The sequence below is a fragment of the Phycodurus eques genome, chromosome 15 (genome assembly GCF_024500275.1).
Source record: "Phycodurus eques isolate BA_2022a chromosome 15, UOR_Pequ_1.1, whole genome shotgun sequence".
In the NCBI taxonomy this organism is placed as follows: domain Eukaryota; kingdom Metazoa; phylum Chordata; class Actinopteri; order Syngnathiformes; family Syngnathidae; genus Phycodurus; species Phycodurus eques.
The window spans coordinates 17,512,109-17,533,081 of NC_084539.1; the positions used below are offsets into that span (position 1 = coordinate 17,512,109).

The window sequence follows — 20,973 nt, forward strand, 5'->3', positions numbered from 1 at the left end:
TGAAAGAAATTAGAATCCAAATATGAGTTCATTACTTGCGCTAAAATATGTTTTTGTGTTATACAAGAACTATAGTTATAAGGCCCAGTCTAAAAATTCCAGATCAAAAATGTTTTATACAAATACATATAGTACGAAGTTTTTATCGTTTAGTAAATAGGATTAAGTTTTTAGGTCCTCTTTAAACATCCCTGCACAAAAATATTCGTATTACTAATAAGAAAAATACGATTAATTCCCAATTTACTTTTTAAAATGTTTTTATTTCATTATATTGTATATGTATTTAAAATATATAATAAAGAATATTTTTTAGGCCTCCTCAAAACACGCCTGCCCAAAAATGTTTTATATGCAGGTCATTCAGATAAAAATCTTACAAATAATTCCTATGCTACTTCTTGTCTCTATTAATTTCTAACTCTAACTTTTTGGGGTAAGAATTGTAGTTTCTCAGCTCCCTCTAAATATGCCTGCTGAAAAATTATATGTATAAAATATAACAGATATGTATAATATATAACAGACTTAAATTAATTCTTATTTTACAGGGACTTTAACCAACCTGCTCAAAAATGTTTCATATGAATAAAATATAACCGCAAAACAACATAGTTTTGTGTTGCTAAAAAGCTTAGAATTCCTTACCATAAGAAAAAAATAATTTGATTTTTTTTGTATAAATTCTAGTTTGTAGGTCCCCTCCAAACATGCCTGCTAAAAGAATGTTTTATATAAAAACAATCAAACAAAATATGTTTTACCATATTGGACAGGCCCGGTCAATAAAAATACAAGCAGCATGGGAGTCAACATTGTTTGCTTTCTTTTTTTCCACCCCCCCCAACAATAATTGAAACATTGCAACACAGACAAAAGTTAGAAAACAATCTAATTGAGGTCCATGTGGGTTGAAGGCTCGCTATTTGAGAAAGCCATTTAATATTAGGATGCTAGCAAAAGCAGGAAAGTTATTTTTTTTAAAAAACACAAATAAATAAATAGACTTGCAAAAAAAAAAAAAAAGCAAAAAAAAATCACACGAACACCTTGTGTGACGGAAAATTGACTTTTTGATAGTTTGGACACACAGTCTCTATTTTCTATAGTCACTAGAGGTCTCAGATAAGTTTATTTAGCTACAAAGTTACTAAGTTGGCAACACCAAGTGTTCGCTCACTTTGTTACATGCCTTAGCTCTGTCCCTGATTGTCATGGTAACGAAAGCAGAACTGAGACCCCCACCCCCAAACAAACAAACAAACAACAAAAACCAAGAGTGATTTGAACCACAGTGTGACAAGTGGATGTTAAGTGTACTGTTATTGTCGATCCTTGGGGAATTTTTAATTGAAGAACGTCACTAACATGTTAAGACAGCTGGGAACTGTTTTCATCATGTGGGCCCTTTAAACATGGATTGATGATGATTTTTCAGTGTAGATGTTTTTGTTGTTTAGTCATTGCTGCTGGTGAGTAGAAAATAAAATGTTAAGGGTCCATGCATAATGTCAACAGGTCACCTGGATATTAGCTGGTCAGTCGTCGTCGCTGATATTGCTTTAACCCATGTATTTTTAGGAGAATACAGTTGCAAATGTTTGAGGGGAAAAAATATTTCCCAAATGATGACTAAAAGAAAATGTTTTTTATAATTTAACAGAATAAAGTTTCACATTTTGATGACGTTTAAAAAAAAAAAAAAAAAAAAAAAAAGTATTTGCGTGAAAATACTATATATTTTTGAGAAAATCTTAAGTTTGAAAGAAATTGAAGAAATTGTCACATTTCTCAATAAAAATAAAAAGTTACTATCAACAGAAAAATGTTATTCACGTACGAGAAAAAAAATTAATTTCAGAAGTTATAAAATTTTTATTTACCATGCATGACTGTGAATTTATGAGGGGGGAAAGTTGGTACAAATGAGGACAAAATTATATTAAAAAAGCTCTTAATTTATGAAAATAACGTTGCAATTTCAAATTGGAACTGTAAGTGGAAAAAAGTCATTATCAAGTCTCGATAGTATCAGAATCGTTATTAATGTGTAACAAATGTTATTTTAGGAGGAAAAATAGCAATAATTTTATGTGTATGAAATTGGCATTTATGAGAAAAAGTCCTACTTTATTTAGAATAAAATGTATTTTGTAGATTTATCAAGGTAAAGTTTGGTATTTATGAAAAAAAAGTCTTAATATTGAAAAAGTTATTATGAAGTTATTTATAACAGTGATTTTAGGAGGAAAAAAGTTGTACATTTATGGGGGGGGGAAAATTGTGTATTTACAAGAAAAAAAAAGTGTGTGTGGGGGGGGGGAAAGACATGGAAAGAGTCCATGCAGAATATAAGCCAGATAGCGCTCTAGTCTATGTCGAGGTCAGAGTCGTCGTCGTCGCTGAGATTGCTCTGAATGATGGCGCCGTTGCGGACGGTCTTGGTGACCGCGAGGACCTTCTCGGGCAGCATGCCGTACTCCTGCAGCAGGGCCTCCACGTCCACGGCGAAGAAGTCCTCGCCCAACTGGTCGGTGAGCCGCACAAAGTTGCCGATGAGCTCCCCGCCTTTGTAGACGAGTAGGGCGGGCAGAGCGCTGTCCCGGAAGAGCGCGCTGGTGCCGACGGCCGAGCTGCGCACGCTGCAGAACTTGACCAGCGGGTACTCGTGCGCCAGGCACGCCAGGCTGCCGCTCATGGCCTCGCAGCCCACCACGTCGGGCTCGTAGATGTGGATCACGACCGGCGTGTTCTTGTCCTCCTCGTCCAGCGCCTCCAGGAAGTCCTCGCCGCCGGCCAGCTCTTGGACGTGCTCGAAGCGCTTGCCGCGACACAGCTGCCGCCGCATCTCCTCCATGCGCTGTGTGCGGTAGTGCTGCAGGAAGTCCTCGTCGTCCTCTTCCTGCTGGAGGATGTTGTACTCCTGCATGGTCATCTGCGCGCAGGAAATGTAGATGAAAAATAAAATGTGAATAAAAAATGTTTGCAACATTTTAGGAATAATTTTCAGAGGAAAAAAAAGTTGCACATTAATAGGGGGAGGGGGCTGGGGGGAAAGCACATTTTTCTTTCTGGATTTATGAGAACTTTACTTTTTTCTGTCACAATTATCATAAAAATTAGGCCTCTTTTCATAAATAACTTTATTCTCCTAAAATGGCCATTTTATTCTTCTCAATTAAATATTTTTCTGTTAATAAGATTTTATTCTCAAGGAAAATTACTTTTGCACCTTATTTGTAACATGAAAAAAAGTTAATTTATGAGAACAAAATGCCATGTTAAGAGCATGGCATTTTAAGTTGTATTGTTTTTTTTTTAGAAAGATGTCAGCATTTACAGGGACAAAAGTCTTAAATCCAAAATGTAATCTTGATTACGAAAGAAATAAGTTATTAATTTACAGGAATAAAATGGGCTCTTTGCACAAAATCTCCCGCATTGCGGAAGAGCGGCTCGTCTTTTGCGGTTTTGAACGATTGCGTTGTTCTACACGCCGTGTTTACAGGACTTGCTCAAACTACCCAACACAGATGTACACCGTCCTTGTAAATCCTCCTCCAAAGCACTGAGGGGCAATTAAGAGAAGGGCTTGAAGATAACTGCCACTTCTTACATTGTAAAGGCTATTTTTAAGAGGGGAAAAAAAAGCATAATTTTAAGGGGGGGTGAATCAAATTTTGTCCAATTTTTTTACAGGGGAAAAAAAGGGAAATAGTTTGGAATCTGGCTCTCTGTGTAAAAGAGTTGCATTTAGTGGCTAAACAAATGCTGCTGCAGAAGAAGAAGGGCGAGACTTATTGTATGAAGAAGGACGCTGCAGTTTTTGCTCGGCTACGTGACTTACTTTGCCTTTGATTTTCTCTTGCAGCTCCTTCTGCTTCTCCTTGTCTTTTTCCAGGTCCAGGTCAGAGCGGCACGTCATGGACAGCTTCTTGATCAGGCGCTCCATCTCGTTCTTCTGCTCCTGCTTCTGCTCCACCTCCAGCTGCTTGTACTTCCTCCAGTCATTGATCACACCTTTTGGTCCTGGATGATCACAATAACCGCTGCGATTTTACATCGGTGTACCTTTTCATATGTACAGTGAACTCCCAGCTCGGCATGGGCCGGTTCCCTCTTTCAAGGTATACCCTGGTTTTAAAAAGTTACTGTTTAAAAGCCGCTAAAACGGTTTGCAAATGAAAAGTTCATTTTCATTCAAGATAGCCAGGTTTTGTTTGCGACTTCCAGGAGAAACCCGTCTGAGTACACTACATACGAGCCTTCATGTCGGCGGATCAATGCTGTAATTGGCAACTGATTCAGTGCGGCTACGGCCGCGTGAGAACGCAAGGTGCCTTCAGGGATACTGCGTAAATGGGAGTGAATGTGTTCTTTGGTGATTCTTTCATAATACAGCACGATTATAAAAATTGATGAGGTTTACTAGAAAAATTATTGTTTGTGTCAGAATGCTTTAGTTAAAACTCCGTACGATCACACTGTCATGATATGGAATTTCGCTTTGTAATATAAGAATAGATCAAATAAACTATTTTGTTAATATAGTCAGCCAGTGTCCTTTCACCATTGTTCCTCTCATACAGTGTTGCGTCATTTGTTTTAATTCCTTCCATCCATCCATCCATTTTCTGAGCCACGTTTCCTCACTAGGGTCACGGGCTTGCTGGAGCCTATCCCAGCTGTCATCGGGCAGGAGGCGGGGTAGACCCTGAACTGGTTGCCAGCCAATCGCAGGGCACATAGAAACAAACAACCATTCGCACTCACAGTCATGCCTACGGGCAATTTAGAGTCTCCAATTCATGCATGTTTTTGGGATGTGGGAGGAAACCGGAGTGCCCGGAGAAAACCCACGCAGACACGGGGAGAACATGCAAACTCTACACAGGCGGGGCCGGGGATTGAACCTGGGTTCTCAGAACTGTGAGGCTGACGCTCTAACCAGTCGTCCTCCGTGCCGCCCGTTTTAATTCCTAATTTAAAAAAAAGACCATTCAAGCAACAAGATTTTTATCATGTTTTTGAGATTGCAGGGTGAAAGCTGCAGCCGGCTACTAGTGTGGACTGAATGGGAGAATGAAATGCCAGTATCTTAAGGGTAATAGCCCGTCAAAAACAAAAAAGAACTATGAAATAGTTCATTTTTGAAATGGTGCACTTAGTTCAAAAATTTTGAACTATGAACTAAACTAGTTCATTTGTGGAACGGTGAATTGAAAAGAACTAGTTCGCGTAGAAAATGAACTTTCCCAATCCAGGCTCTGACGTTACTTCACAAAGCGGAGAAGAGCAGAGAAGTAGCTACTCATTTCCTGAGAAATAAGTACCTGTACTGCTGCGCTACATTTTGATTGTATTCAGAAAAAAAGACTGTTGATTCGTCTTTTACCTTTACCGATGTACCTATGGAGCAAGTTCTATGGAAAGGAAATCGTTGATATTTACCCATCCATTTTCCATACCGCTTATCCTCACTAGGGTCGCGGGCATGCTGGAGCCTATCCCAGCTATCTAATTCAGAATCAGAATCATCTTTATTTGCCAAGTATGTCCAAAACACACAAGGAATTTGTCTCCGGTAGTTGGAGCCGCTCTAGTACAACAGACAGTCAATTTACAGAACACTTTGGGGACATCAAGACATTGACAAAAAACAATTGTGCAAAAAGATGCAGAGTCCTCTAGCACTTAGAGCAGTTCGAACGACTAATATTGCAATAGTCCGGTGCAATGACCATTGTGCAAAGGGCGGTGAGAGTTCAAGGAGTGTATGCGGTTTAAAGTGACGAGTAGTGCGATCATCTGGGACAATGTTGGTTGTGCAAATGTTACAGATACTCCTCAACCAGTGTGCAAATGGAGCAGATGCTACTCTGGCATGAGTGGCCAGTATATGCAAATAGTGCAGCATGGCGAGACAACTACAGTGAGTGCACGAGTAATACATAATTGGCCCCACAGAAATGTGACAACGAACTCAAGTCAAAAAATTGCCAGCTTGTTGTAATGGAATTTTAGGTTAGGTGTTTAAGAAGTTGATCGCAAGAGGGAAGAAGCTGTTGGAATGTCTACTAGTTCTAGTTTGCGTTGATAATACTGATTACAGTCGTTTATGTAACATCGGTTTATAATTGTGTACATGCGAGACGTATGGCGTTAGTGCTTTATGATCGTCTAGTTTAAGTGCTTTACCGCCACCTTGTGGCATCTATAGACAATTCCAAAACCCTTGAGGGTTTGTCAATCACTCGAAGAGCTTTGCTATTAGCGGCAGGGCTCTGTCCCTTGCGAATAGTGGGGTTTAACGGTATCGGAGTGTGTTCGGAGGAGCTACCAGTGTTGACCGCGCTGCCGTCAGCGCTGTAGTCAAGCTCAGGCTCATTGGCGGCGCCATCTCTTATGGTTTTGGCCTGCCCCTCGTCGTCCTCGTTATCGCTGCCTTCGTCCTCGCTGCTGCTGTAGTAGTACTGCAGCTTCTCCCCGAGGAGCTTGTCGTCCAGCGTCGTCATGGCAACACCTCACGTGATTGGCTACCCGGGCGCACACTTATGATATGGTGTCTTAGCTGAAATATTTCCTAGAATTAAGAATAAATATTATATCATAAAGTCACATCATTACTAGAAAAAAAATGCCTTCATTTTTACTCGAGTGAAAGCTTAAAAAAAAGTTATGTTACAATTAATAAAACAGTAATTTTAGGAAAACAATAGGAAAATAAATATTTGGAATAATCCATCCATCCATTTTCCATACCGCTTATCCTCACTGGGGTCAGGGGTATGCTGAAGCCTATCCCAGCCATATTCGAGCAAGAAGCGGGGTACGCCCTGAAGTGGTTGCCAGCCAATCACAGGGCACATAGAAACAAACAACCATTCGCACTCACATTTACACCTATGGGCAATTTAGAGTTGTCAATTAACATTCCATGCATGCCACCATGCCATGTTACCATGCCATGTTACTCCACCATGTTACTAAAATCTTAAAAACAAGAGCAGAAAAGTTATTTTACGAAACTAATATAATTTCATGAGGACATCTGCAGTTCAATGACATCCTTTCACTATTTTTAATAAGGCCTTATCACTCTATAAATACAATAATGTATGCGCATCAACAACCATCTTATTCACTTGACTGTTGTTTTGTATGAACACGACAGCTGTGTCAGACAAAAACCATCTAAAACAAAATACACCCACACACATAACTTAATTCAGAATTGCTCAGTGAAGTGTAATAATTGAGAATGAAATGTATCTAATCTGCCAGAAAGAAAGAAAGAGTTTACGTGAAATTAGGGCATCCAGACTATAATGCAGATTTATAATTCAGGTTTAGCATTTTAAACTAGACCATAGATGGCGCACGCAAAGTTAACTAGAGCATGTAAATACCATATGTACTCCTCAGTTGTTCTTTTGTTTTTCATTATTTTGAGTTTCAATTTTTCAATTGATTTATGTTTTTAGTGGTACTGATAGTGGATAAATATGAAATGGTCACCAAGATGGTATTTAAATGATTATTAACGGTCAACTTGACGACGTTAAATATACATTTTAACATGGCAGCAAGAGTTCCTCGGGAGAGAAACTAATCCAATCATGTCGTTTATTAAGAAGGAGAATTTACTCAAGGGCTAAACAACGTAATGTGAGCTAGGTTAGCTTTAGCCACGAGCTCACTTTACATTAAAATAGCTTAATGAATATTATCTCGAGTCTCACCCATTTAAAATACAATAAAATGTGGGGGAAATGTGCACACAACCGACTCTTACCTCGTTTTACGACCAATTCGTTGCAGTAGTGCTAAATGTGCCGCCGAGCGTCAGTGATGCTACTCCGGCTAGGATGCTATTGCTAACTCCCATGAACCTCAATCTGTCACTGTACGTGATGCGTTCATGATTTTCACAGAAAATCCGCTGTTGCAGTGACACGCACCTGTGCCATACTCCGGCGTCCAATTAACCGGGCATGAGCTCTGTAATGACGAATCCCATGCACATGAATGCCAAAAATGCCGTCGTTTGTCCTAGGCCGATATCTGTAATTAAATTTTGAGTAGGCAAATTTTAATTACATAGCTGTCATTTTGCCCAGTCACAATTACTTTACAGATATCTATAATGTTAATTCTTGAGAGAGCGCATATTAGCCAGTTAAATTTCTTACTTATTCAAAAAGATGATTAAATTGCTTAGTGTTGTGCAAAAAAAAAAATTTAAATTAAGGTCTGCACTGAAATACTCCATTCATTTTTAAAAAACTATTTTATGATAATGTTCAAATATTTTGAACAGACCGTTAAACACAAAAATAAATATTTTCATTCAAAATGTAGTTTTTAATTTTTATTTGGCATTATTTGTTTCATTGTCTGATCTCATTTTAGGTCAAATTTAAAAACATGTTATTGTCTCACTTGTAGTTAGGGAGCCGATCCCAGGTGATTTTGAGCGAGACGCAGGGTACACACAGGACTGGTTGCCAACCGACAACAGGGCACATAGTACAGATGAACAACCATTCACACAAAGGACAAATAAGAGTCTTCAATGAGGTGGGTGTTTTGTACGTCTGAGGAAGCCAAAGCACCCAGAGAAACCCCACAACAGGGACAACTTGCAAATGCCACACAGGAAGGAATTTGCAGATGTGCAAACAACACCGCTACCATCCTGCAGCCTGCTTGAATAACTTGTAATAATAATAATAATAATACAGTAATATCAACATGTTACAGCAAATATTTGTACAAAAAACAGCAAAACTAGTTTATCGCGTGCCATCATTAACCTCAAAATGTATTTCGGTATCGTCGTAACTGAGGACCCGCGGTGCTTGTGCTGCTCTTATAACAATAATATGAAAAGGAAGGCCACTGCGGACAGGCTAAAATAATCATACAGATAAGCATTTAAACAAGTTCACTTGCGGTATCTACAATGCAGCTTATGTTATCAAAATAATATGTGCTGTGAGAAACACTTTTTTTTTGTTTTTTTTTAAATCAACATTTTACATCCTGTGATTAAGTTCTCCTGTTTCATGGTCGCTCTCAGTTTTCCGTCTCTCGCCAAAAGAAACAAGACTGGCAGCGAATGGAGGGCGGGAAGTGACTGTGCCAAAGGAGGCCGCAAAAGGTGGAGGAAAATGAAAAGAAGCAAAACAAAGACTTGGATCTCCTCCAATTTTAATGAACGCACTTTCAACCACTGCGTGACTACAGCTTGTCTCGAAGTTTTTCTTTTTGAACCTCTATAAGACAGACTTTCATCCCAGGACTGCGAGACCCACGTTTGCATCCAAACACTGTGTTGATTTCCTGGCTTAAGTTCCAAGTGCGAGGCTGCAAAAAATAACACGGCTGTGTCGTGGTGAACTGCGGATCCTGTGTTCAAACACACTGCGTTGCCTCATGAGGAACGGCTCATTTTGTTTGAAGCCCATTTGCACTATAGGGGACTGTAAAATGCCGTTAAAACATGTCACAACTCATCCGTCCTAACGCTTCGCTCCTCTGGCGGCACTCGGAATGCCACGTAACGGCACGTCCTGGAATTGAGGCACACCAGGTTCTTCAGCGTGGCAGAGTTGACGATGTCAAAGCCCACACGGCCCCCGAAAGTGCTGGGCTTCCAGTACTCGGGGGAGCAGATGGGGTTGCCCAGGAGGCCTTTGAGGGAGAACGGCGCGCCCATCTCCACCATGCTCTCTCCGAATATGGACCCTGGCTGGGGACTCTCCAGCAGCATGCCGGGGTAAAATTCAAGAGCGTCAATGTCGCCGTAGAACTCCTCAAGAATGAGCGCTATCTCCTCGTTGTCTGCCAAATAAAAGTCATCCAAAGATAGAATCACATTTTCAGTCATTACTATCCTAGCCATGGTTTTGCTACCGTAGACGAATGGATTTACAATGTGAAGTTGCCCCTCACGTTTCAACTATCCAAACCGGGGGGACCGGTTTGGATAGCTGAAAAATCTTCTTCTTGCAGAGGCAGCATATTGTTGCAAAACGCAATTAAATAATAAAATAAACGGACCCCAAAGTCAAATCCAGAGTTGTTTTGAGTCGTGAAAATAAGTTGAAACGCGTAACTGTTATTCCTCTGTACACCAATTCACATCACGACACACACTGCCAATAATGAACAGCAAGGGTTGGGCCACTTCTCTGGGGTGTCAGTTATCCCGAGCATGTATTTTCAACTTGTCTCACTTTCTTGTCAAATGTATCAATCACATGCTTTTCGGCGGCCGCTCACTTTCTTTAGCTCACCTGTGAACTCTCTGAAGGACGTGTATGGCTTGAGGTTGAAGCGTTTCCTGTACTCGTTGAAGGGCTGCATGCGCAGCTGCCGCGACTCCCTGATGGTCCTCACGGCTACAGGCGTCACCACAGGGTTGATGTTGTGGCCCCCGCCTATCTGAGGGAAAAACAAATGGGACCCATGTGACCACCATAGACTTTGTCAGCTTTCACATGCAATTTCTGAGGGAACTGACATTATCTAGTTATTATCATTCAGGGAAAATTATAATGTGACGGCACGGCATCAAAGCACTTAATTTCTCTGACATCATCCCCTATACTTTGTTTATACTTTCATTTACTTTTTTATTTATTTACTCAACAGTACCCCCTTGGAACGTTAGAAAAGAAAAATTACCTCTGCACCAATTCTAAATCATATTAGATTCATATTAAAACACATATGGGCTGTTTTTAAATATGGAAATAATGCATAATGCAGCAAATATTGAAAAATATGCTAGTAATTGTTGCTGCTCTTAAAATGTTCATAATTGCCTAAATTAATGATTTATACGGTGAATATACCACAAACTATGGTCCCAAAACACTTCAATATAATTTCAAACTCATTTTACAACATTACCTTTTAAAAAAAAAAAAAAAAAAAAAAACATAAATGCTTAATATGCATACGGCAAATAGAATCCGTAACAACCCAGGCTAAATGTAGCTCCTCCCCTACATACAAAGCTCGTCTCTCAGTGGAGATGTATCCCTTTGACATACTTCTTTGAAAGCGATTCCTATTTAGAAAAGGCTTTGGCGCCATTTTGGAACATGTTAGAGTATTAAAGAAAGAGCTCAGAAACCGAGAATAGGTAAAGTAGCGAATAGCCAATCACGAATAAGCGGGGGATTACTGTATGTCCCCCTTAAATCAGAGGGAATTGAATCTACTACATCTGTTTCTGTTACCGCTTTTTCTCAAGATGATTGCGTCATGCCAGACTGGTCACCTGCCAATCGCAGTGACGCAAACATAGTGTAACTGTTCAAACGAACCGTCAAGTCATGCCCGACCACAAACTGTCAAGGAATACTGAACCAAGAACACTGGAAGACCGAGTGTGATTGTTATAAAAGATTCACTCTGGTATTCGACTATTTCATCAGACTGGATTACCCTACTGTCTGAGTGCTCGTTACCTGGCCAGCCACTTGCCGGGAAAAGGCGTCCACCAGCTTGTCCACACCGTAACGTGTGAGCACGGACATGTTGAAGAGGAACTGCGGGTAGGAGAGCTCATCTCCGTCAATACGGAAGCTGTCGGGCATCAATGAGTGCCAGTGGTAGAGCTGGCTGAACTCCAGGGCGATGCGGTTCCCATACTGGAACTGGGCATGGAAGAGCAGGGTGGGGTCGAACTTTAACTGCAGCAGGTAGCCGCTGAGGTGCTGCACGTATTCTTCGATCACTATTCGGATGGTCTCACCTAGGGAGGGCAAGAAGTGCAATGACAACCACATGAAAGGGGGGTCAAATGTTGGTGTTTGACATTTAATATGATCTAATTGCAAAATTCATGAAGTATATACAGTACATTGCAGGCACTTGCACACATAGAACACATGGTACTCAAGCACATCCCCTTTTGCCCTGAATGAAAAAAAATCCTTTTTTTTGGGCCACTGTGCTGCCCGGCCGGCTTCAACTTATGATTATTTTAATAATCAATTCAATTAATCTGTCAATTATTTTTTCGACGACTTGGATACAAAACTTTTAATTTCCATCCCTCGATTCAAAAACAAGGCATTATTTCAAATTGACAGTGCAGAAAAATGCACATGATTTGATTATGATTCAGCTAATGGTTTGGTCCGTAATATGTCAGAAAATGGGCAAAGATGTTGATTGTTTTCAAAAGTAATAGATGTTTGCAAATGTCTTGTTTTGATGAAACACAAAGATAATCAGTCTGCGTTTATGGTGGAGTACATTTTAACCTTTACAGAATATTCACTGGTGAGAGGCTGGACAAGTTAAACGTCTCTAAACGATTAATCAAGGATCAAAATAGTTGTTGATTCATTAAGTTGTCCAATAATCAATTAATTGTTGCACCTCTAATATATCTAAATAAAGTGGTATATCTTTCCATTGTGTGGTTTATAATTAGTAGAGAGCAATAATTAGATTGCAACATTAATGCGTAATTGGGTATACATAAATGTGTTTTGCTGTCAGCCACTAGTTATATACAATATAAATAAGCTGTCATGATTGCGCCATATGAACCCTGCCTACAACAAATACTGTAGATGGACAAATGTGAGATACCACCATGAAAATAAATAAATTAATTAATTACTTGATTTTAAAAAATTACATTTCTGTCCCTGGCAGATAGCTTACATTTTAGTTTAATTAAATATAAAATTAAAATAAACGTTAAATTGCTCACCAATGATGACGAGTCGCGTGGTCTGAAACAGCTGCTCGTCATCCCAGCTGGGATGCTCGGCTTTTAGGAGGTCGCACACACGGTTGTGCTCCCTCAACCACAGCGTGGCATACAATCCCAAACCGGGCAGGAGTCCGAACACTTCCTGGCCGATAGCGAACTGATCTTCGGGGGCCACGCCCTGGTGGTAGCTCATCTTGACGGGGGCTTCAGCTACAGAGGGAGGGTACATCTCTCCATCAATCAACTAATGGGGAAAACAGCAGCAAAACAAGGTCCTAACACTTAACATGTATTTTGATATTACAAACATTTAGCACCAAAAGCATGCTAACTAGCTGGTAGCAGCTAAAATAAGCCATAAATTAGTGAATTTATAATTAATGTACGAGGGCTTTACTCCACCTGATATTTAAGTTTCCCGTCTTTTAAAAGTCGAAGCTTAAGTTGCCGCTCCAGGTTATCTCCGTAAACGTGCCCCGCATCCACCTGTGCAAAAAATATCAGAATAATACTCTGTCTAGTTTTAAATAATCACATTTTTTAAAATAAAAGGCAAGATATAAAGGAAAACGTACTAATTCAGAATGAAAAATTGCAGTACGAAAAATGTTGCAAGGATGCTGCTTTTTTTTTTTTTTTTTTTTTTTTTTTTTAGAAAGAAGTTGTGATATGATAATGTTGAAATAGTACAAGAATAATGAAAAACATTGGAATATTAAAAAAAAAGTTGGAATATGACCAAAAACTGCTAGTTTTACAAGAATAAAGTTGTGATATCACGAGACGTAAACATTTTCCGAGAGTAAAGTCGTAACCTTTATGAGGAAAAAGTTGTCCCAGGGGTGAGAACAGTTTAGAACCATGGATCTACATAGCAGAAGTACTTCTATTTTCCAGAGTCTGTTAATTACTGCGGTCCCAAAGGGTCCCTTCTTGGCACTGTTTCAAATTAACATTTAAACATCTACTTAACTGACAATATGCTCCCCAGATTTGTACATATTCTTTTACATGTTTATATTATACACTATGACAATCCCATTTTGATTTTCTTAGCAAGCACTTTGTACTGGAGTTAAGAAAAAACACAACATCAGCATGTTAAATGGACTTGCATGAACTGACCCCGTGCGATAGGGCCTTTGTGAAGCCCAGGCCCATGCGGTTGTAGGTCTTGAAGAACTGGTGGGTAAAGTGCTGCGCGAAGAAGGCAAACATGAGGTTGGAACCCTGTGGGTCGGCCCTGAACTTCCTTCGCTTCAGCAGCTTCTCCACTAGCAGCTCAGGGTCGGGCAGCCCAGCTTTGCCTAATAAATACAGACCGTCACAAACTTTTTGCTGTCTTATTAATAACAACAAACACTGATGTTCCTCCATGTATTAAGGTAACCTTTGACACCCAGAGGTGTAGGACAGTCTTCAGGCACTGGTGGAAGAATTCGAGTGTAGTAGCTTAGATTGTAGTAGGACTCCCAGCTGAGGTAACCATATTTTGAGTTGTAGGTTGGAGGGCTGGGGATTAAGCTGGACCGCACTGCTCACACAGGCGCGCACACACACACACACGCACGCACACACACACAGACACAGAAGCAAAACAATACTGTATGTTTGAAATGTGTCGAAGCATTTAAATGAAATTTCTGTTCTGGAGGGACTCGGGACCTGTCAGGACAAGTCGCATCAGAACGTCCCTCAGGAAGGTGTTGTTGACGACGTCCCAGAGCCAGCGGAAGTGGGTGAGGATGTACTGCACTGTGTCCGGCCTGGGTTTCAGGAGGCCATGCACCCGAGTCCAGAGCTCCGCTGTGTGAGGACAACAAGGGGTTAGCAAAAGTGAACACTCGCTATGAGGGGCAGCCAGTGCCCTGCTAGGTCCTGTAGATGGATGGCATTATTAAATGCTGAGATTAATTTTCTTTAATGTGTATATCGTATTTAACATCAAGTAATAATTCAATTGCAAAATAAATGTGTATAAATAAATTTGTCTCAAAATCCTGTTAATGCCGATTTTGTCTCTCTTTATGATATGTATTTCGCATTTAATTCAGAGTAGTAATTAAAATCTATCAGATTCAAACATTCATCTATATAACATTGATTTTCTTAGTGCTCGCAGGTGGGATCCACATAAATTGCCTCAATAGCACTCTTTTGGTTGTTGGTGTTTTAATTCAGCCCCCGAATAACATTTGGTATGCATGTCTAGACACACAAAAAAAGTCTCAAGAACCCAATCAAGAACATACACAGGAAGTCTGCCATTTTGGTATGAAGCAAATATTTTAGGGTCATTTGTAGGTCTTTCAAAGATTGATTTCGCCTCGAGATATTTTTTGCTATTGCTGCAAAATTTGGACTATGTAAACTAGACAGATGGGTGGAACTAAATTGTGGAATAATTCTATTATTTGCCATTGTGTGGGGGCCTGCGGGCGGAGCATGGTGGTGAGAATCAATTAGTGCCATTTGTAAACAAGCAAACATTAACCTGCCGCTAATGATTGTCAAGTGAGGCTGGTTAAGCTTTAGGTCATCTCTGACTAGAGAACGAGAACACAAGCATTCACGAGTCAGTTTAATGACTGCTTGACTTTTCTTTATTGCAGTCCTGACATTTTCTTTCACTTCACTATTACAGAAACGGTTTAGTGTCATTGACAAACGGGATTGCATAAAGCGGGGTAAACAAAAACTTTAAACGTCTAAATCGATTTTTAAAATGTGAGACACCTTATAATGAAAGAAAATCGCAGTGTGTCCTTACCGCTTTTACAGTGTGTGGTGTACTTGAGATGACCAATACAGCACACCACGACACACATAACCATATCTCCACTCACAATCTTAACTCACCCCACACCGCAGGATAATAGCACATCATAATCTTGCAGCAACAAACTTAGTAGCTTTGCTGCCTTTCACTATTCACTTACATAACAATTCCCCACCGTTTGCGAGGAAAATACTCCTGGACGGTGTGCAATAATGTATACATATTTAAGATGTACAACTGAAATAAGTGGACAGAATCATTTTTTGCCGATAGCTGGGATAGGCTCCAGCAGCCCGCAACCCTAGTGAGGATAAGCAGTAAAAGATAATGGATGGATGGATGGAAATGCAAGGTGCCAAAGTGGCTCGTGGGAGTGACGGTGCTGCCAGGCACTGCGGAAATTTACCCACATTTGGCAAGATGGTGGGTGTTAATGTCAAGCCCTGTATATATTGTATTTGTATATTTTACCTTAACTCAAAAGTCTTTGAAAAGGTGCTGGACCAGAGACGGAACGGGACCCAGACTTCAACTGGCCCTATTTGGGGTGCCTGCCAGCCCGAACTGATCACTCGTGCATCAAAAGCTCAAATTTGGCCCAATTGTCGGTATGTGTGTACCGCGCTTAACGGAACAGCGTGATGTGTGAGGTCTCCTTGTTTGTGTGAAGCCGAGCGGCACAGCTGGAGGCTGCTACCATGCTCCCTTCACATATTTGGGACTAGACCAGGGGTGGGCAAAGTATGGCTCACGCACCGCATGTGGCCCGCTCCGTTCTGTAATGTAGCCAACCAAGAATTTAAATGATCCTGTAATATTTGTTGTATCACTTTAGCCCTTTTCCCTATAATTGTTTCAGTAAAATGTAAATGATTTTTTATTAATTTTTCATGAATTTATCTAATTAAATAATTGATTAATGTATTTAATTTAAATACAATAAAATAGGTTTAACAAAAAGCAATCCATATACTGTACATTTTATTATTTTACTAAAGAATTGATTAATTTATTTATTGTTAATAATAAACCATAACTACAAATCTACTTTATAAATTACATGTGGTCATTGAGCACAAAAGCCAGCCCACCCCTGAGGTGGTCAGGTTTCTTATTTTATTTTATTTTATAGTTTGGCGATTCACACAATTCTCCAAAACATCTCTCATGGCTAATTAGTGTGCCTTGAAGGATAATCAGTTGTGCTGTGAGAAATGATCCAATTTCTCGTAATTGTAATCTCGTAATCGTAAATCATTATCATAATCCCATTTATTTATAAGTACTGAATCTTTGTTTATCTATCTATGCCAGTGATGTATAGTGACAGGCAAAACAACTAAATGCTCTTCCACTAGATGGCAGAAGGTACAATTAACCTTTGTATTTACCTGCTGCCATTCATACAACAGAAAGATAGCTCTGCGTTGAACGAAACAGGCCCAGATTTCACACTGAGTGAGTAAAGTGAAACCAGATCATCATTATTTGAGTCCATATGCTTTTAGTGACATGTTTGTTTGGTGCTGTGCCGTGAGATTTGTCAATGTAAAATATGTGCGTTGGTTCTATAAAGGTTAGGTCTAGACTATTAAGGTGAAACACTGTAAGGCGGACTACATTCTCTTATTTTCTCATTTACAAGCAATAAGGGGGCCCCTTTCACCCTCTCCATCTGGGATAGTTCAAATTCCTCTCTCTCTCCCAAAGAGGATATGAAGAGAGGTCACGGATGCGAGGCGTGGGATGAGTGGACTCACGGACGGTGCAGTTCTCCCCATGGTAGCCGGTGCGGGTGCAGTCACACTCGTAGCGGTCGTCTCCGTATCTTACGCACACACCCCAGTGCTGACAGGGCAAGTAGCAGCACGGGTTCACTGGGGAGACAAGTGTCAACAAGTGTCAGTGTCACCTACTTAAACCCAAGCATCTTTTTCTTTTCTCTCTTTTATTTTTACAGCTGCTTCTCCCTGCATGTGGTTTACACACAAAAACGTATTAATGGCTGTAGAAGTCATTAACAGCCACCACCGTAGGGACCTTATAGTACAAGTTGTAGAAAACAAAATTGTAGAAGCCAAATACATGACGAAGCCAAATACGTGACGTAGTGCCATATTGAATCCACTTCCTTTTGGGATTTGGATGGGAAAAACAAAGTCTCTCATTCTTTAGAGATCTTCTAAACTTACAATGAGAAATTAGAAATGTACAATTGTGCGCAAAATGACATATCCTGGCCAGATTTTGAGTTGTAATGAATTTTTGGTTTAATGGCGAGTTATCCCCTAGCTAGAAATGACACGTTTCTTTTTTTTTTTCTTTTAATATGTCATTTATACTTAGTACCCAGTGCTGGTTACATTGCTATACAATGTGTATAAACAATCCTTAATAATTTTAGTGGGCATGACTGACAAATGCTGCCCAGGGGTAGTTTTGATTGAGCCCCGCCAATTCTGCCTAGCAACAAGTGGCTGGGCCAACATGCAATACGACGAATGATTGGCACTACTGCATCTGGTAGATTGCTAAAATGTAGTTTGACTTAAGTTTCAATTCAGTTTCAATTCAAAAAAAAGAAAACAAATGTCAAGGCTAAGATGTGTTAAGATTTTTTTTAGTTCCATGTCCAAAATTACTCATGATCATTATAAATACAGCATGTGCATTTTTTAAAAAAACTTTGTAGTTAATTTTAATGCTCTAAATCAAGGTAGAATTTAAAATATTTTAAAATGGTGCAAAAGATCAAGTTTACTCAGTAATATCTGATAAAATCGTGTATATATATTTTTTTTCATTTAGAAAAATAGGCAATATTTTTAAATCAAAATCTCTTCAGACAACTTCTTACAGTCTTGTCCCAATTCTGTCATTTCCAGCTCAAAACATTCAACAAAAAAAAAATAAAAAAATCTAACAATTTTGAGCTTAACTCTATGTGTTACGTATTAAACTAAAATAACCTACAAATGTAGGATTTTGACATTGTGTTGACACTGTAGTGACAGGGTGGGATACTTCAATTGGTACAACTGCACCATGGAAAAGCCAGTCAACAACCTGTAAATGTCGTTTAGCAGTTATAAACGGTGGCATTTTGGTGCCAATGTAATGACTCAATCCCTCCGATAATTAGATGACATGACGTAAAATAAACTCGGGGAGAACCTGACGCACAGAGCCAGAAATAAAATACACTGTGTGTAGTGTGTTTATCTTTACAGATACATAAACCTTTGAGTCAGATCCCTGTAGGGCACACACAAAAAAAAAAAAAAAAAAAAAAAAAAAAAGTGTGAGGGTTGTGTTACTATACAAACAGAAGAAGTACGTATGAGACTGTCTATGTGAAAGTGTGTGGTTGAGACACGACTAGACAGGTGGAATAAACCGACCAGACTAATCCTGCTAAATTATTCCTAATTGCTTTCAAATGTGACCCACTGCTTCTACAGTGCAGACTCAGTGGGGGAAAAAGCGTAAGGTTCGTCTCCAAACGTGCTGCAGCATGCCCCTCTCGGCCCCCATCCTTCCCAAAGACACTTAACAGACCTCATCTGCCTGCTATGTGCACTTGGCCCATGCGCTCTAAAGGCGACCAGAGTCATCTTACTGATGAGTGTACCGTCACAACCGGTGGGAAAAAAAAGATCAGAGGCGGAAGAGAATGTAAGATGTCGTCATACAGGGAAAGGCACAAAATGTACGACTGTTTAATCTTGTGTAAAGATTACAGTGGGCTGGGATGAGACAAAGGCAAAACTGTTTGTTCACGTGTTTGAAAGCTGCTAACACCCATCCTATATTGTGTGTGTGTGTGCGTGTTAAACTGGTCAGACATGCAGGTTTTGCAGGAAAAGTCTGTTTTGTGACAAGAAAAATGTTTCTACAGCAACTTGTCCTTTCCAGAGAGGGCTCATCTGGACTGCAGACAGATGCTGATTAAACATGCACTCCTCAATAAGATTTTGCAAATCATTCATAACCTTGTAATTTAATTTAATAACACGTAATTTTATAATGCTATTTCATTTGCGGTATCATTCGGACAAAGGTGAAGGCATCAGTATATGACAGTTGAAGCATTGCAGTTTTTGTGAGCAAATCTTTCCATTGCCAATTGATATTGGAACCACCACTGATGAAAATATCGAACTTCTAGAGCAGGCGTTCGTGCAAAGTTAGGGACAGTCTTACCGAAGGTCTGCACTCAAATTCATCATTAACAAAAGCTCGATTCAGCAGATAGTGTGACGTAGCATCCTTTGTTGGTTTAAGTCTTAATATTAACTGTGGTTAATGTCTTATTACAATTGCATGATTGTTCAAAATAAATGTTAAATGTTCATGTTAAGCATACTTTAAGTTCACCAAGCAGTAGGGGATGAAAAGGACTTGCTGGGGTGTGTCTTAACGGGCATGCTTAATGTCCACATTCCTTCCACTGCGGTAAAAGTGTCGTGTGATGTTGCAAAAGTGCAAATTGACCGGGTAAACTTTCACCGACCTGTGCCTGATGTCACCTCATCCCCGTGGCACGCAGGTTCCCGCAGCAGCAGGAGAAGAGCGCACAAATATCCGAGGAAAGAGGCTACTCGCCGGGGAGGAAGAACGAGAGAGAGAGACAGACTTGGATTACACATGAGGAAATCAAGTTTTTCAATTCTTTTCTCACTTACATCTCATCACAGCAACTCAGCGCGGTGTCATTCCAAGAGCGGCAAACAAACAGCACAGCTTCGAAATCCGAGCGAGAGGTCGTAAATCGGCAGGTTAGCACCGGCTTGTGGGAGAACCAGCACGCCGTGGAGAGCTTTCACCTGCCGGCAGCGAGTGAGAGAGTGAGAGTGAGTGAGCGAGTGAGAGAGAGAGTGAGTGAGAGAGAGAGAGAGAGAGAGAGAGAGAGAGAGAGGCGGGCCCTGGGAGGCGAGCGCGACATCTCCCCCTGCCTACACTCACAAACAATGACATGAGGGAAACACTTCGCTGCACCACTCAATAAATAGCGTTCATTGGAAACAGCTCTCAGTAGGATGCAGTGGAACCTACCACAAAAAATCATTAATCAGAATTTATTAATACCTATACAATTTAAAATACGTTTGTACTTAACAACTCTCAGCAGGACCCAGCGCAAACCACAATACTGCCCTTTTTTTTTAATATATATATATTACCATGTTATAAAATAGCACTCAGAATGATGGCAAGCAAGCTAGTCAGAAACCTGTCATTCCTTCAGAGCAGAACATCCTTGAACCTTTGCATTTTCCCCCCTCAACTGTGGAAGTGTACCTCATGTTATGGCTGGTTTTTATTATTCAAACTACTGTGACACTTGATTTTAAAAGTTTAAACCCTAATGGATGAATTGAGGAACAAGAAAAAAAAAGAAAGAAAGTAGCTTTTATGGTTTTAAAATATTGTGAGCCAACTGTTGAAA

General features: G+C 40.0%; 1 protein-coding gene across 1 annotated transcript; it reads right to left on the reverse strand.

Moving 5' to 3' along the window:
- Positions 1–326: 326 nt before the first annotated feature.
- Positions 327–20,389, reverse strand: pdcl (phosducin-like). The gene is made up of 15 exons (XM_061699275.1): positions 20,210–20,389; positions 20,038–20,121; positions 17,285–17,401; positions 14,411–14,551; positions 14,136–14,279; positions 13,871–14,052; positions 13,148–13,231; positions 12,743–12,989; positions 11,484–11,770; positions 10,302–10,449; positions 9,513–9,846; positions 9,386–9,411; positions 6,341–6,523; positions 3,848–4,029; positions 327–2,935 (listed from the first exon to the last, which is right to left on the reverse strand). The coding sequence occupies exons 1-15, from the start codon at positions 20,214–20,216 to the stop codon at positions 2,369–2,371; spliced, it is 2,733 nt and encodes a 910-aa protein (XP_061555259.1). The 5' UTR covers positions 20,217–20,389; the 3' UTR covers positions 327–2,368.
- Positions 20,390–20,973: the final 584 nt, after the last annotated feature.